Source organism: Hemitrygon akajei, chromosome 1, assembly GCF_048418815.1.
Source record: "Hemitrygon akajei chromosome 1, sHemAka1.3, whole genome shotgun sequence".
Classification (NCBI taxonomy): Eukaryota; Metazoa; Chordata; class Chondrichthyes; order Myliobatiformes; family Dasyatidae; genus Hemitrygon; species Hemitrygon akajei.
In genome coordinates, this window is record NC_133124.1 from 206,271,312 (window position 1) to 206,287,576 (window position 16,265).

The following is a 16,265-nucleotide window of genomic DNA, read 5'->3' on the forward strand; positions in this document are numbered from 1 at the left end:
TTGTCCAGTGTAATAAGACAATTCTTTGTTTAGTGATGCTTGTTGATATACAAGTATCATCCAGGGGACTACAGAATTACTTACTCTTGTTAAAGATAGTGACAAGGGGCCATGTATGGTTATGGGATCAGTTGGGACCTTGGATTAATGCCTCTTCTAAAAGCTGGCAATCATAACCATACAGCTAGAGAACAAGGAAGGGTCAGAATTGAATCCCACCACCTTCTAACGAATATGATTGCATCTTCACAAGCCATGGCTGAACTGCCAGTGACTATGTTCACGTGCATGTATCTGTTACTCACAATACCCCCTTTTTTTTTTTTTAAAAAACACACACACACACACACTTACCTTTCTCATTCCTTGTGCATTTTTTCTGCTTCAGGTTGTAACACTCCATGCAGACGAAAAAGCCACACCTTGGGCAGACCCAGTGAAGGTTAAACACCACAGAGTGGCAGCTGTCACACCTCTCCTCTTTCTCTCCATTTGGTGCCTTGCAAGCAATGGCCCCTATTGATTGAAAAGAAGACAGGAAATACTGACGTCACTGCTGGCAATGTTTCAGTTAGTAAATGCACCGATTGAGTCATATCGATCAGATGACTTCTAAGATTATCTATGGCACTGCACGGGATTCAGTTAACCACAGCAACTTGGAGGGGAAATCACGTATTCTGGCTGCAAAAACCCAGACACGGATTGCTCTACAAAGGACCAGATCTGCTTCAAAGGACAGTCTACTACTGCTTCTACTGCTTATCTGGGGGGGGGGGGGGGGGGGGGGGAGGGCAGCCACTGGTTAGGGTGTTTCTGCTAACATCGTGGTTAGATAGCTAGCTAGCCGCTACCCACACAGTCTCCACACATGCATGCAGATTGCATGATGCACAGGAGGGTAGCATCATTGGGAGTCAAAGCCACGAGAAAAGACAGAGACAGAATTCTATGAGGAAGATGTGGCAAAGGAGGAACAACGCAAGCCACTGTCTCTTGTGCAAGTATGCCACATGTTGTCAGCACATTCCTTATGGAACCGTGGCTCCTGCAAAGAGGTGAGACTTGGCATGTAGCCACGTCTGTCGTTAGTTGCAAGACCCTGATTTATGACTGCTGTTGACCACGGGACGCTTACCATCGTAGCTTTTGCCAACCCTCTCGAGCAGTCCCCGTTCAGACAGCATGAGGCCACAAAAAAGGTCACCCACGTGCCCCAAGATGTAGGCTGAAGTGTCAGAGTCCAGACTAGTCTCTGCAGCACTGGTAAATGACTCCAGCGGGGTTTCCTCATTGATCTGGTCTTCTGTGGAGAAGCCTTCGACCTTCAGACCTCCATTTCGACCAACAGACAGCCTTACAACAGAAAGAGAGAGTGAGAGTATACAAGATTAACTTCTTGGCTGTACAGAGGGAAGCTCATCTCAAGGTGATGGTCTTTTCCAATGACACACCCCATCTGTTCTATCTCCAGTGGTTATCTTGAAACTTACACACCAGTCAGAGACAATTTAATCAGATAATGACCCATCCAAAAATCAACACAAATTCCTCTACTTACTAAGCAAAGCAACAGTAAAAACCACAGGCTTAAATAAAAGTATGATGGAGGTAGAAAGAGCAGTTGCTCACACCAGTGCATTCTTTTAAAAATTATTTTCCTAATTTAAGCATCATTGAGGGAAAAAAAAGTGACATTATTCCAATAGGTCTTGGCATTATCCTACTTTCCAGTGCTGATATTGGCCTTAATCACTGGTGGCATCTTCTGTCCAGATCCCACATCCAATGGTTTAGGAACTGCTTCTTTCCCTCTGCCATCAGGTTTCTCAATTGTCCATGAACTCATGGGCATTACCTATTCCTCTTTTGCACTATGTATTTTTATTGTAACACCGTTATTTGTTTTACTTACACTGTATAGCTGGCACTAAACAACAAATTTCACAACTTACAGTACGCCGGTGACAATAAACCTATTCTGGCTCATAAACTCCTTTCAACTCGTGCACAATTCTTCAAAAACGTTCTATCCCCAACCCAAGTCCTCCAGCTTCCCCGTGCCGTTCATCAAAAGTGAGATAGATACCTGCGGAGATGCATGAACCTGCAAGAGTAGGACAACGGAGGCGATTCTTGTCCCCTTCTACTCCGACTTGGCCAGCAATCTCGGCAGCGAGGGATGTTTGTGAAGAGCTCAGTGCACGGGACATCCTGGAGAAACGATTCTCCTGAACTCTTGAGAAGTGCTGGCTTCGGGGGCTCTTTGGGGCCTGATAAGTCCAATCGGTCTGTGGGAAACCCAAGAGGGGGCAATTAGGTAAATAGGAACAATTCTACATCTTCTGAAATTAATGACTTAGAACAAAATGGACCCCGTTTCCCCACGCACATCAAATGCCCCCACTTCTGTCACACAGCACATTTTTGGGTTAAGGTGACGGCAAATAAATGAGGAATTTTCCCGCACTATGATCAACAGTGTTAGTTCAGAAATGGTTCAGTAGGGTGATCTACCACCAGATGTAACCCACTCATGCAGAAAAGGATCTCTTGGATAGGGTTAAATCATCAGAATAAAGCAGAGACAAAATGCTCTTGGCAACCTCGGATCAACACTATAGGATTACCCTGGGTTCTCCACCATTTAATAATTCAAGGCACTCCTGCAAATGAAGCCTACTGAGGAAAAAGAAATCTCTGGAGTATTTTAGAACTATACAAAGAATGTAATAATGTTTACTTGTTGAATTCTGCTTCTGAAATTCTGTGCAACAGACTTCAGCAGAAACAGCTCTAGGAGCAGCTTAGGAGGGTGACGGTGCCTAATGGCGATTCCTTTGCTTGCATCTTTGGAAACAGCTCTATTTCTATCTTTGGTAACTCTTTTTTTCCCCACTTTTAAGGTTCTTTTGAAAACCCTGACCAGGAGTTACACACGGACTTCGGTGCTTTGCGGAAATGGGACCCGCTCTCAGGGCCTCACGACCGGCCGCTTTTCAATATGCCGAGGACGAGGCCTGGAAGACTAGCGTGCCTTCAGGGTGCCGGATTTTCGTGGCTCTGGAGGCGGGTGGATTCGAGGCCAGTGCTGCCGCCTGATGGGTCGTGGGAGTACACAGAAGATTGGAAGCCGTTGGCTGTGTGCCCAGAGACCCAAGTTCTTTGGGCACAGAGGCCGGAAAAAGCGACGCAACAGACTTCTAACACCATAAAACACCGAGTTGCTTTGTTCCGTCTCCCCCCTCGCTGTGAAACGGGGACACCTCTTCTTCCCCTATTAGGGAGAGAGAGCCTGTGGTGTGTTGAATTACCGGGTGAACGAGTAGTCTTTAGGGTACTGCAAGCCTTTATCTTTATTGATGCTTTGCTGCACGCTTGATTCTCAGTGGGGGGTGCCGATGTTTTTTGCTGGTGGGGGCGGGGTTGTTGCTTTTCTGGTGTTTATGCGTGGGAAGGGGGAGTTGGAGGGGGCTTTGGGGTTCTAACATTTAACTGTCATTCATTCTTTGGGGCACTCCCTGGTTTTCGTGGATGTTTGTGAAGAAAAAGAATTTCAGGATGTATATTGTATACATTTCTCTGACATTAAATGCACCTACTGAAACATTTGCAGTTTGCTACAAATTGCAGGACAAATCTGCTTCCCTCAGAGCTTCCATTGGCTTGTTAGTTAAATTGGAGAGTGGGCCTATGAACACTGGCTAGCCTCTGAGGTAAAGTCCCTACCAGGGAACTGAACCCTGAACTAGGATGGGAATAAACAGGTAGAGTTCATGTTTTATATCCTTGCTTGATCTGCTGGGAAGTGGCCATTCTAATGACAGCCATTGTCTGTTGGAAAAGAAATCAAGGCCTAATGTGAAGGTGGAAACATTACGGCAAAATTATTACAGCAGTGGGATCAGAGTACTGAGGTTACTGTGCTAGCAGCCCCTGACTCGGTGCCTATGCTTCAGGGCTGCATTGAGTAACACACAAATTTCTCCCAAAAACACTCGCAAATTTCTACACATGCATCATGGAGAACATTCTAACTGACTCCATCACTTGGTATGGAATGGAGTGAGCTACTGCATAAGATCGAGGAAAGCTGCAGAGTTGTAAACTCAGTCAGCTCCATCATGGATATTAGCCTCTGTAGTATCCAGGACATCGTTAAGGAGCGGTGCCTCAAATAGGTGGCGGCGTCTAGCATTTAGGAGCCCCCGTCACCCAGGACATGAGCTCTTCTCATTGCTACCATCAGGGAGGAGGTACAGGAGTCTGAATGCACATACTCAATGACTCAGAAACAGCTTCTTCCCCTCTGCCATCCGATTTCCTGCATGGACATTGAACCCATGAACCCTACCTAACTATTTTTTTAAAATTTCCTATTTCTTTGCACTACTTATTTAACTATTTAATCAATTAACTTACTGCAATTCAGTTTTCTTTTTCTCTCGATTTTTGTGTTTTGCGTTGTAACGCTGCCGCAGAATTAACAAATTTCACAAAGTATGCCGGTGATAGTAAACCCGACTCCGATTCTGACCCACAAAACGCGGGAGAAACTCAGCAAGTCAGGCGGCATCTAAGGAGCGGAACGAACAGTCAGTGTTTCAGACTGAGACCCTTCATCAGGTCTCAGCCCGAAACATTGAGTATTTATTCCTCTTCACAGATGCAGCCTAACCTGCTGAGCTCCTTCAGCATTTTGTGTGTGTGTTGCTCAGGCTATTCTTTGTGTTGACAGCGAGTAATGCTTTACAGCACCAGCTGTAAGATTGGGGTTCTTTTACTGCCGCTGTCCGTAAGGAGTTTGTGCATTCACCCTGTGACCGCATGGGTTTCCCCCACGTGCTCCAGTTTCCTCCCACTTTGCAAAGGTGTATGTTTAGGGTTAGTGAGTTGTGGGCATGCTACGTTGGTGCCATAAGCATGGTGACACTTGTGGGCTGCCCAGCGCACCCTTGCTGATTTGATTTGAAGCAAATAGCACATTTTATTGCAATTTTTGATGGACACATGACAGATAAAGCTAATCGTTTTCATTACAAATTTGAAAACGCTGCCCACTGAGGTAATCACAAACGTGGGAACACTGGGAGGCCGTTACATCGGAGGCCAGGTTTTCCCAGTGTGTTTAGTGGCTGCTGGCGCAGCGACATTAGCACCAGGCTCCGGAACGGAGATTCCCGGGTTCGAATCCAGTCGGGCTGTTCCCGAGTACGCTTTCCATCCGTGCCGGGTTGAGTGTTGAGCTCGCAACTCGACCTCGTAAAATAAAAAGAAAAATACTGCGAAATGTCTGTGTGAAGAGTGGCGCGCCACACAGTCTTTCGCTTCGCGCCTTGTAAGGTGTGAAAATGCCCGACGCTGGCCTCTCAGGCCTGAGTCAACGCCGTCGTCATCATCATGTGTTAAGAGGTCCTCGATCAGAAATGACATCAAAGGTTATGGGGAGGAGAATGGGGTTGAGGAGGGATAATAAATCAGCCATGATTGAAGGGCAGAGCAGACTTGATGGGCTGAATGGTCTAATTCTCCTCCTAAGTCTTATGGTCTAAATGGGAATGCTGGTAACTGAGGGTCATTATGAACTTAGGAACACTGGTCAACAATGTTATTACTAATATGAGAACACTAGTTACTGAAGTCATTACAAATTTAAGGACATTGGTCTCCAAGGTCATTATAAATGTGCGAACACTGGTCATCCTCAGACTGTATCCTCCACAGTTTCAAACTCTACCACCACTTAGCATCTAATTCTGTCAACCCCTCTCGCAATCTTCCACATCTGGCTCTTGAGGTCAAGTCATTGTGTACAATTAAAATGGAGCTTGATAGGTTCTTGACTAATCAGGGGGTCAAAGGTTGCAGGAGAATGGGGTTGAGAGGGATAATAATCAGCCATGATGGACAGCCTAATTCTGCTACTATGGTCTAAGCTGAATGGCATCTTTCTATGTCATTCTCTGTATTGAGAAGGGAAGCCAGCTTACCATTCTGCCTGTTGCTACTTTCGTTCTCTGCTTTTCTGGTTCCTTTCTGGTCCTCCTCTTCCTTTGCCTTGTTGCTATTTTTCGCCACGTTCTCCCCCAGTTTTTGGCCGGACTTGTGCTGGTTGTTGACCCTGGCTTCTCGCCTTGCCCTGAGCCAATGTCTACTTTCCGCTGGGTCACTGCGCTCGCTCTCACTGCCTCCCTTGGCTGGCGTGCCCCTCTCCTGTTCTTCCAGCTGCCTCGAGTCGCCGAGCAGGGCTGCCGGCTCCGACCCTTGCCTTTTTGATACAGTCGGCCCCGAATCCGTCCCACTGGTATCGCCAGTGTGCTGGGCCCTCGTGGTGTCCTGCTCAGAATGTCGCGTGAGCCAAGCCTTCTTCAGCTTTGTGTGGTAATTGTGCGGGTTGGACTGCAGAGAGAAGCTCGTGCTGAAAGCATCTTGCACAGATGCAGGCTTCACTGGCGAGACATTGGTCGAGGGCACTTTAGGTGAATTTGCATCCCGTTTGACATCAATAGTCTGAGCAGAAGTCATGCTTTCACTGGTGGGTTTCATGGGACAAGGGGTAGCTGCCCTGGCTGCCTTGTACTTTTTGGGTGTGTAGTAATCCGGGGCATTGGTTACCTCCAAAGTTCGTTTGCTATTTACTGCACCCTTTGAGGGAGACAAATTGCAACTATATTCAGCCAAACCCTGACTGCTTGGCACAGGGGTTGGTGAGTTGGAACAATGTTCTTTATTTGAAGGATTGCACTCAGCCTTTATCTCCAGATGCCTATTGTCAGTACAAGCAATCGTGCGGTATGTGCCTTGACTTCGCTTCCCACCCAGATCCATCTGTGGGACAAATGTAATTTGCTTTGTGGTGGTTGGAAGGCAGGGTGCAGAAGGCAATTGATTATGAACACCAAAAATGTGATTAGCTTTCTCAGACTCCAGTCTTCCGTGTTTGGAATTCCCACTGGAATCTTTGTCTGCCATATCCTTTGGAATTTTAGTTACATCTGGTGACTTAGACATTGGCATTATCAAGGGGAATGGACCAGGCTGGTGTACCTCCATAGATGTAGCAAGGGGCACAGGTAAAGCTAACACCTTAGGCACATCACTTTTCTGTGCAAAGTGTCCATGACTCAAGTCTCGAAAGTTATTTTTGTTGCCGGATGAACTACCTGGAAACAAGGTAAGTGGTTCTTGATATTGGATGTACTGATCTTTCACCTTTGGTCCAGCTTCCCTTGGTGACCTATGAAAGGGAGGATGCTGCAGACTGGCACCATTAACAGCCGAGTACAAGGAGGTCCCTTCCAACGATAGGCTCCTTTGGTTCTCATCACTGATGAGCTGCTGATGTTGGGTGGCAGGTTCCATTTTCCTGGAAAAATCAGGAGAGCGGTTCAACACCGTGACGCCCGAAGATGGCGCAGACCATTCTTTACTGCCAAGAGCTGGCCCGAGATTGGAAGATGCCAAAGGAGGTTCCCCAGATTTGGTCTTCTGCTCTCTCTTCAAGACCAGCGAGAGTGGTTTCCCATCCGTCGCCTCTGCAATTATATTTGTATTGTCCTTTTTGCCATTATGTGCTTCAGTGGGGCTGGCACATTCCAGGTCCTGTTTGAAGGCAGCCTCTTTGTACAGCTGTCCTTCTGGAATTGGTTGGATGCCAGCTTTAGAACATGGAGCAGTTTGGACCTCAACTTTCCCCAAACCATATGGAAATGAATGTAAAAAATCCCCATACATTCTGGTGCCATTGGCATCTCTGTAAAGAAAGGAAAGAGGTTCATGGTGAGTTCATTTGATCATACCATCTTTATGGTGTACAAGTTACGATAAAACTTATAAAATTCAGTTCAGTCCACTGTTAAAAAGCTGGTGAATGGCAAGGAGCATTAATTAGAGTGCTTGATTGGCTGTTCAGTTAACTTGGCAAACCAACGAATGACTGAAAAACTTAAGGGTTGGCCATTGCCAAGATTGTTGACTTCATACCCTAAACAGGGAAGTGTGTAGACATTGTAAAGGTTGGCTGAGTTAATGGAACGGTGGTTTCCTGAGCAAAATCATACATACCCTTTGTAAACATAAGTGGAATTCGCTTTCGGACCAGAAGATGCTGCAAGCTCCTTGGTGTTGGACAAGCTGGAATATTGGCCCAGTTCTGCTTGGTCATCAGCACCATTTCTCTGAGATTGATGTCGAGGCCACGGGTTGGGAAAGCCCTGTTCAAAGCAGCAGATTAACGTGCATCAGTTTTCCAAAAAATTTTGCTTTGGAAAAAAAAAAAATACAGGCAACACGATGGTCATCATTAACAGAACTGGGAAAGTATCCAGAGTCTCCTTAAAAGCTATGCTCCCCTGTGGGCATGACCCGCTTCATGCCAAAAAAAAAAATCTGCATCAAATACACAGGCCTTTCAGCCCTGCTTGCCTGCCTGCACTGAAATGCCATTTATCCCTCCTCCCAATTTTAATGTAGTCCAATCAACATTTTTATCCTCTCCTGCTTCCTGTGGTTACCCAACTTCCCATTAATTACTACTATATTACACTCAGCGTCCCGCCATGTCCCACCACCACTCAAGGGGGAGGGGATTCTGCATTCTCACCACTCTGGGAAAGGCATATTTCCCTGAATTCCTAATGGATTGCTTGATTATCCTGGACTGGTAAACTCTTTACTTCACCCCTCTCCTCTTATTCCCAGTTTCACCTGTCACCTTGTACTCCTTCCTCCCTTCCCCCCATCCTTGCGCTGAGTTCTCATCTTTTTTCCAGTTCTGATGAAGGGCCTCAGCCCGAAACGTCAACTGTTCTCTCTTTTCCATAGCTGCTGCCTGGCCTGCCGAGTTCCTTCAGCATTTTGCATGTGTTGCTTGGCCAACTGCGTTGTGACTCTTATCAGCAAGTATGAACACACTCCATCTCTAATGACCTTACCAAAATCTTCCAGCATCTTAAAAGACCCAAAATGGATAACCACTCAGCTCATTGAGGGGGTCAGCAGTGGAAAGGGTGAGTAGCTTCAAGCTCCTGAATGTCAACACCTCAGAGGGTCTACCCCAGGCCCAACACATTGATGCAATCACAAAAGAAAGTACACCAGTAGCTCTATTTCATTAGGAGATTGAGGAGATTTGGTATGTCACCAAAGACTCTTCCAAATTTCTGTAGATGTACAGTGGACAAGATTCCTCCTAGTTCCATTGTAAGGGGGCTTCAATGCACATGATAGCAAGAGGCTGCAGAGGGTTGTAGACATGGCCAGTTCCAACAAGACCAAAACCTTCCCTACCATTGAGGACATCTTCAAAATGTGGTGCCACCATCCAGGAATGCTCTCTTCTGTTACCACCATTGGGGAACTGGTACAGGAGCTTGAAGACCCACACTCAATGATTCCAAAACAGCTTTCCCCCACTGCCTGATTTATGAGTGGTCTATGAACTTATGATCACTACCTCGTTATTCCTTCATTTTGCACTATTGAGTTACCTCTGTAATTTAGAGCAATTCCATGACTTTGTACACCACCACAAATCAACAAACTCCACGTCCTGCAAGTCAGTGGTAATAAATCTGATTCCCTTTTCAAAAGAGACGCAGGTCATTCGTTCTTTCCTGTTGGGTACACGCCCTGGTACGCAGCAAGCAGCAACACAGCCGTGGAGCAAGCGAGCGTGCGGGCTTTTCAACAAAGCAGTGTTGGCACCAAGCTCTTTCTCAGCCTCGCTCAACAACCACACAGGGAAACACATCTGCGGATATTTTTAAATCAGGAATTGGACCTTTAACTTTCTAAACTTTGTAACGTATGTTAGAATCTCCAGATTTTGTTGAGATACATTATATAACCGGGTGGAGACTACAGATTCAATCTGGGGCAACCTAACCTACATCTGACTGGTTGCAAAGGATCTCACTGCCTTGTTTGAAGACCGGTATGGTGTTTTGTCCTGCGGATGAGCAAGACCACAGTCATTTACCTCTACACTTTGTGGGAACTTCCTTTATACATATTGCTTGCCACATTTGCCTATAAGAATAACAATTTATAGAGTGTGTACTCTTTCTCTAATATTGAGGAGATAAGTGAGAATAACATTAATCTATTTGCCTGGAAAGTACAACTACGTTTCTCCTCTGAATTCTAACACCAAGAAACAATCAAATCCTTTGACAGCTCTCTGCACGTGCTCTTTGATGTTATCCTCACTCCTTATTTTGGAGATAAAATTTATCTCAATCGGAAACTTTCCTCCAAGAGGACCACAACCTTGTCATGGAGGTTTGCCCGCCTCAGTGACCTGGGGAGTTATGCTGGCTGGCTGGTTTTATGCTCTGGCTCTTGGTAGGGTCACCCATGCCAAACAGGTCAAAGGATAGAGGCCAGACTAAGAGTGGTCCACTGGACCTCCAGATTTGGCGGTGGGGATTGTGCAGCTCAGGGCTGACTGGTAAAACTAAATTGTTAATGGAAAGAGCAATGAAGAATTCTTCTACATCTGAGTGTGATGGTATTTTTGAGTCTCCACCTGGGACTTGTATGACTGACAGTAGTGAAAACTACGAAGTTACTGACATGACGAATGAAGCCCTGAACACCAGCAGAGATAGAGTTCCTTTGTTGTTGCCCTAGATCCCAGCAGCGTAATGGCAGTAAGTAAGTGAAACTTTATTTCACCTTATTCAAACAATTTATGGTTAAAAGTTTGCTTAATAGCCTTAGCGTGCGAGGGTCAGTACCAACCATATTAAAGGAGGGCTCTCCATTCACATAGCCCTGATGTGCAGCCGATAACCTTGACCCTGAGTGGACGTCGATGTTCACATTTTGCCACATTGTGGGATATAGGCCGAGGTGCCCATAGGCTGCGGTTAGTTGGGCCTGGCTGGAGGCTTGGAGATGCTTTGGATGGTAACAACTGTAAGCGGAGGCAAGAGGTCCAATACTGCTGCCGTACGTGGAGTCCACGTGAGGACTGAGAGCCAGCAGCGACGACAGAGATGACTGATGGCCGACAGGTAAGCCGCCACTGAGGAAGTGTGGGAAATGAGCATGTAATGGAGAGTAAGTGCTTGATCCTGCACCTGTGGTCACGTAAGAAACAAGTTGAGGTTCTGAAATTTCAGTGCACGCAGGTGCAGAGTAGAATGGATGCCAGGTGGCATCCAGAACCCCGGATCCATTGTACAAAGGAGATGGATCGCTCTTGTTCAAAGCCAAGGTCTTCTTTGATCCATCCGCATTGCTGGCTTTGGGTGAAGGGTGCCGAAAGCCAAACTTATGACCGTTGTCACAAGTTGAAACTTTACAAAGTGCATCTGCAGCATTCCCCTCCTTATGTGCAGGCAAATCATTGCAATCCGAACGATTCAACATGCCCAACGATTCCTTTGATTTGAACTTTGAACTGTGAGATGCCTGATAGTCAAATGAAGACTGCAGTGGGCCTTTTAGAATGTCCATTTTATGACCATCTTTTCCAATAAATAGTTTATTAGTGTCTCTCCAGTTCCCACTGCTTGGCTTACTGAGGGAGTTGGCAGGGAATAGCAACGGTGCCCTTCCCAGATCCTCTAGATGATCGCGGCAAGTTGCATTTTTACGGAGGGCCACCTTGTCATTGTCTGTCAGAGAACCCTGAACCAATACCTTTTCGTAAGTGGTGCAACTTGATTTCAGTTCTCCTTTGCCATTTTGGTAATGCTTGATTGGATTTTCCTGGGCACCCAAATTTGCTCCATATTGTTGATCCCGGTGAGAAGTTTTAGACTGACTACTGCCATCATGTACTACTCGTCCCAGCTCCTCTGTTCCTCTGAGATCTTTATGACCTGGTAATAGTGTGTCCTTTCTGCCCTGTTGTTGTACGCCCTGCGGAAATCGCAAGTGACCATTTTCCAGCCTTGCACTGGAGTGATGGGTTGTCCTTGGTAGCTTTGGTAAATTTATATCATTTTCCTCTCCATGATACAGCTTCCTTTTGTGGTTTTTTATCTCTGCTCCTTCAGAGTGCGGGTTCCCTGGTAAACAGAAGGAGAAATATTAATGCAAAATATTTTTTTTTTTAAAAAATGGGACAAATTTATGCCTTGCATTCGTGATAGGCAAGTAGATGAATGGGGACACTCAGACCTAAAAAAGCAGGTTTTCCCCACCCTGATCGTTCTATTTTCTCCCCCTTCCCACTGGGCAGAAGCTAGAAAAGCTTGCAAACACGTCCCACCAGGCTCAAGGGTGGCTTCTATTCTGCTGTTATCAGACCCTTAAAAAGGCCTCTTACATGATAGAAAAACTTTTGACCTGTCGATCTACCTCAGTGTGCTCTTGCACTTTATTTGTCTGCCAGCTCTGCATTTTCTGTGCAAGTGTAACACTCCCTAAAAAATATATTTATATACAACGTGGAATAGGCCCATTGAGCTGTGCTGCCTAGCAATCCCCCGATTTAGATACTTTACTTTATTGTCACCAGACAATTGATACCAGAGCGTACAATCATCACAGTGATATTTGTTTCTGCGCTTTGCGCTCCCGAAGTACAAATCGAAGTAAGTATAATAAAAATTTAAATTATAAATCATAATTAGAAAATAGAAGAGGGAAAGTAAGGTAGTGCAAGTCAGGTCCGGATATTTAGAAGGTACGGCCCAGATCCGGGTCAGGATCTGTTCAGCAATCTTATCACAGTTGGAAAGAAGCTGTTCCCAAATCTGGCTGTACCAATCTTCATGCTCCTGCACATTCTCCCAGAGGGAAGTGGGACAAAAAGTGTTTTGGCTGGGTGGGTCTTGTCTTTGATTATCCAAGCCTAGTCACAGGACAATTTACAAAATTCAATTAACCTACCAACCGGTTCATCTTTGGACTGTGGGAAGGAAACTGAAGCACCCGGAGAAAACCCACGCGGTCACAGGGAGAACGTACAAAGTCCTTAAGGACAGTGGTGGGAATTGAACCTGGGTCACGAGTATTGTAAAGCATTGTGCTAACCACTGCGCTACCATGCTGCTCCAAATCGTGCTTCTGTTTCTCCCCCTCCCCTTTTCCACAAATATGTTTGGATAATTCCTCATACGAATATAAAACTAAAGCTTTTCATTGTTGCTTGGTATGTGTGACAATAAACTGGTTAACAACTGTGCTTCTTAGGCTTAATTCAAACCACTTGTTGTGACTCCCTAACTTTCTTAATATTAACAGCTGTGCCTATTACGTATGGGCAGTTCTTTCGAGTGACCATGAGAAGCTCAGAGTGTCACGAGTACTTGGTGCAATCTGGCCTAAGTATCACTGATATTGCTTTTCACTCCTGAAAAAGATTTGCTCTGACCTCAAGCTTTGGGTTCACGATGTCCAATTAGTACTGAGTGACACAGGGTCACGTCAGGGATGAACGCTCTGCTGGATGGTGTACGATCATCCTCTGTCGAGACTGGTCTGAACTTGCGTTTGGCAGGCAGGAATTCGGAGAGCTCAGCCAAAACCCTGGGATCCTTGCCCTGACCCTTGTGAAATCCTGTCACTGAGTCACACCAAGTCCCAGGCCTATGATGCATTGAACTTAGCATTCCTGTCTTAGGGTGCAAAAAATATTTCCACAGCTTGGCCTCCCACAAGCAAGCAATATCTCCACTTGCTTCTTCTAGGTCCTCATTTTCAAAGCACTCCTTCCCACAACTTCTTCACCAGCTGCTGAGGTTCTAATCTTTGATATTCACCTATCTCACATGTCTGTATTTCTGCATTTGTTGACCACATGCCTAGAAAACACATTAGATATTTATCTATAGAAAGAAGAATTGCATAAATAATAGCTGGTGTTAAGATTGCATTAATCACAAGGTCCCCTGCACTTCTATGACTGGAAGTCAGTCTTTGTTTGCGTGTACTTTTTTCATTGATTCTATTGTACTTCTTTGTTCTACTGTGAATGCCAGAAAGAAAATGGATCTCAGGGTAGTCTATGGTGACACATGTACTTTGATAATAAATTTACTTCGAACTTTCGAATGTAGGGATGACAGGAGGTCACCATTGGTGTATACTACAGAACAACACAAGAACAGGCCCTTTGTTGTATTGAATTAACTAAATTAGTAATTATAGACACAAGAGATTCTGCAGATTTAGTTATTTATTTAGAGCTGGGGTTCCCAACATTTTTTTATTCCATGGACCCCTACCATTAACTGACGGGTCCATAGATACAGTCCGGAGTAGGCCCTTCAAGTCACATACCTAGCAACCCCCAACAAACCTGATTTAATACTGTCCTTATTACGGGACAATTTACAATGACCGGTTAACCTACCCAGCACGTCTTCGAACTGGGCGAGGATACGCATGCATTCCTGGGGAGGACGTATAGAGGACACTGGAATTGTACTCCAATCTCCGATGCCCCAAACCGTAATAGTGTCGCGCTAACCTTGGAATGCTAGAAATCCTGAGCAACGCACTTAAAATGTAGGAAGTTTTAGCCCAAATCATTGACTGTTTGTTCCCCATTTACAAACGCTGCCTGACCTGCTGAGTTCCTTCAGCATCTCGTTTGCGTTGTTCAAGATTGCCAGCACCTGCAGAATCTCTTGGTATGTTATATGACATACTGGGGGGACTCAACAGGTAGGCAGGATCTAATTAATTCACTGTGCCTATACAATATTCATGTTCCTCCATACATGTTCTTACCCAAGAGCCTCTTGAACACTCCTGTTGTATTTATTACCACAGGCACCTACCTACCTGTGTGAAAAGCTTGCCTTTGAACTTATCCCCTCACCTAAAATGCACGCCCTCTGGTGTTAACCCTCAGAAAACATACCAGCTGTCATAATCCTCTCATAATCCTTGGTGACATCTCCCTTCTGCAGAGAAAGTAACCTGTTTTTCCACCCCCTTGTAATCCAGACAGAATTCTAGCGGAACTTTAAAAAAAAGTGCCGAATAGGCTCTTCCAACCAGTCAAGTCACACTCTCAGCAATCCCCCGATTTAATCCTACCTAACCACGGGACAATTCACAATGGACAATCGATATGACTTTGGACTGTGGGAGGAAACCAGAGCACCCGGAGCAAACCCATGAGGTCATGGGGACAATGGTCAAACAGGCAGCGGAGGGAATTAAACCCAGGTTGCCTATATTGTAAAGTGTTGTGCTAACCACTATGCTACCTTCTGCACCCTTTTCAAATCCGAGACATCCTTCCGATAAAGGGATGATCAGATCTGTATTCCAGGTGCGGCCTAATTGGCCTAATTTATCAAGCTGCCACACACCTTCCCAACTCTTGAACACAGATCCTCAATAAAGGCCATATGCCTTCTTTACCACCCTATCAACCTATATAGCTATTTTCAGGGAGCTATGAACTTGAACTCCAAGATCCCTCTGCACATCAACACTGTGAAGGATCTTGCTATTAACAGTGTACTGTTCCTTTACATTTGATCTCCCAAAATGCAGCATTTCACATTTGCCCAGGTTAAACTCCATCTGCCATTTTTCTGCCCATTCCTGCAATACGTCTATATTCAAAGTTCAAAGTAAATTTATTATCAATGTATATGTCACTATATACAATCCTGAGATTCATTTTCTTGTGGGCATTCACAGTAGCTACCAAGAAACACCACAGAGTAAATGAAAAACCGTTCACAAGGTGGACAAACAACCCATTTGCAAAAATCAGCAAACTGCAAATACAAAATAAACAAACAGTAACTGTTGAGAACAAGAAATGAAGGGTCCTTGAAAATGAGTCCAAAGGTTGCCTGAAAGTGAGCACAAAGGGTGTGAGAATATATCAGTGTTAGGGTGAGCGAAATCATCCCCTCTGGTTCAAGAGCCTGATGGTTGAGGAGTAATAACTGCTCCTGAACCTGGTGGTGTGATTCCCAAGCCTCCAGTATCTTATTCCTGACTGCTACAGTGAGAAGGAAGTTTGTTCTGGGTGGTGGGGGTTTCTACTTTCCTGCAACACCACTCTAGAGGTGCTCAATGGTGGGGAGATCTTTACCCATGACGGACTGAGCCGTATCCACTACTTTTTGTAATGCTTTTCCGATCAAGGGCATTGGTGTTTCCACACCAGGCACTGATGCTCTACCGTACATCTATAGAAGTTTGACAAAGTTTTAGATGATATGCCAAATCTTCACAGACTTCCAAGTCCAATCATAAACAAGAGGAAATCTGCAGGTGCTGCGTTTCAAACTTCTAAGTGCTTTCTTTGTAACAGCACTTACGTGCTGAACCCAGGA

At 45.3% G+C, this 16,265-nt stretch overlaps 1 protein-coding gene across 8 annotated transcripts in view; it reads right to left on the bottom strand.

Moving 5' to 3' along the window:
* LOC140734783 (probable JmjC domain-containing histone demethylation protein 2C) overlaps window positions 1-16,265 on the bottom strand; it is a 103,495-nt gene that overhangs the window by 36,692 nt on the left and 50,538 nt on the right. For 7 of the 8 annotated variants that reach the window (XM_073059300.1, XM_073059291.1, XM_073059326.1 and 4 more), the window contains 6 exons: window positions 10,744-12,020; window positions 8,065-8,213; window positions 5,991-7,753; window positions 2,090-2,291; window positions 1,139-1,356; window positions 355-516 (listed from right to left, as the gene is read on the bottom strand). In XM_073059300.1, coding sequence (XP_072915401.1) covers window positions 355-516; window positions 1,139-1,356; window positions 2,090-2,291; window positions 5,991-7,753; window positions 8,065-8,213; window positions 10,744-12,020 — 3,771 coding nt within the window. The remainder of the gene's footprint in view (window positions 1-354; window positions 517-1,138; window positions 1,357-2,089; window positions 2,292-5,990; window positions 7,754-8,064; window positions 8,214-10,743; window positions 12,021-16,265) is intronic. The other variant, XM_073059355.1, reaches the window with a different exon arrangement.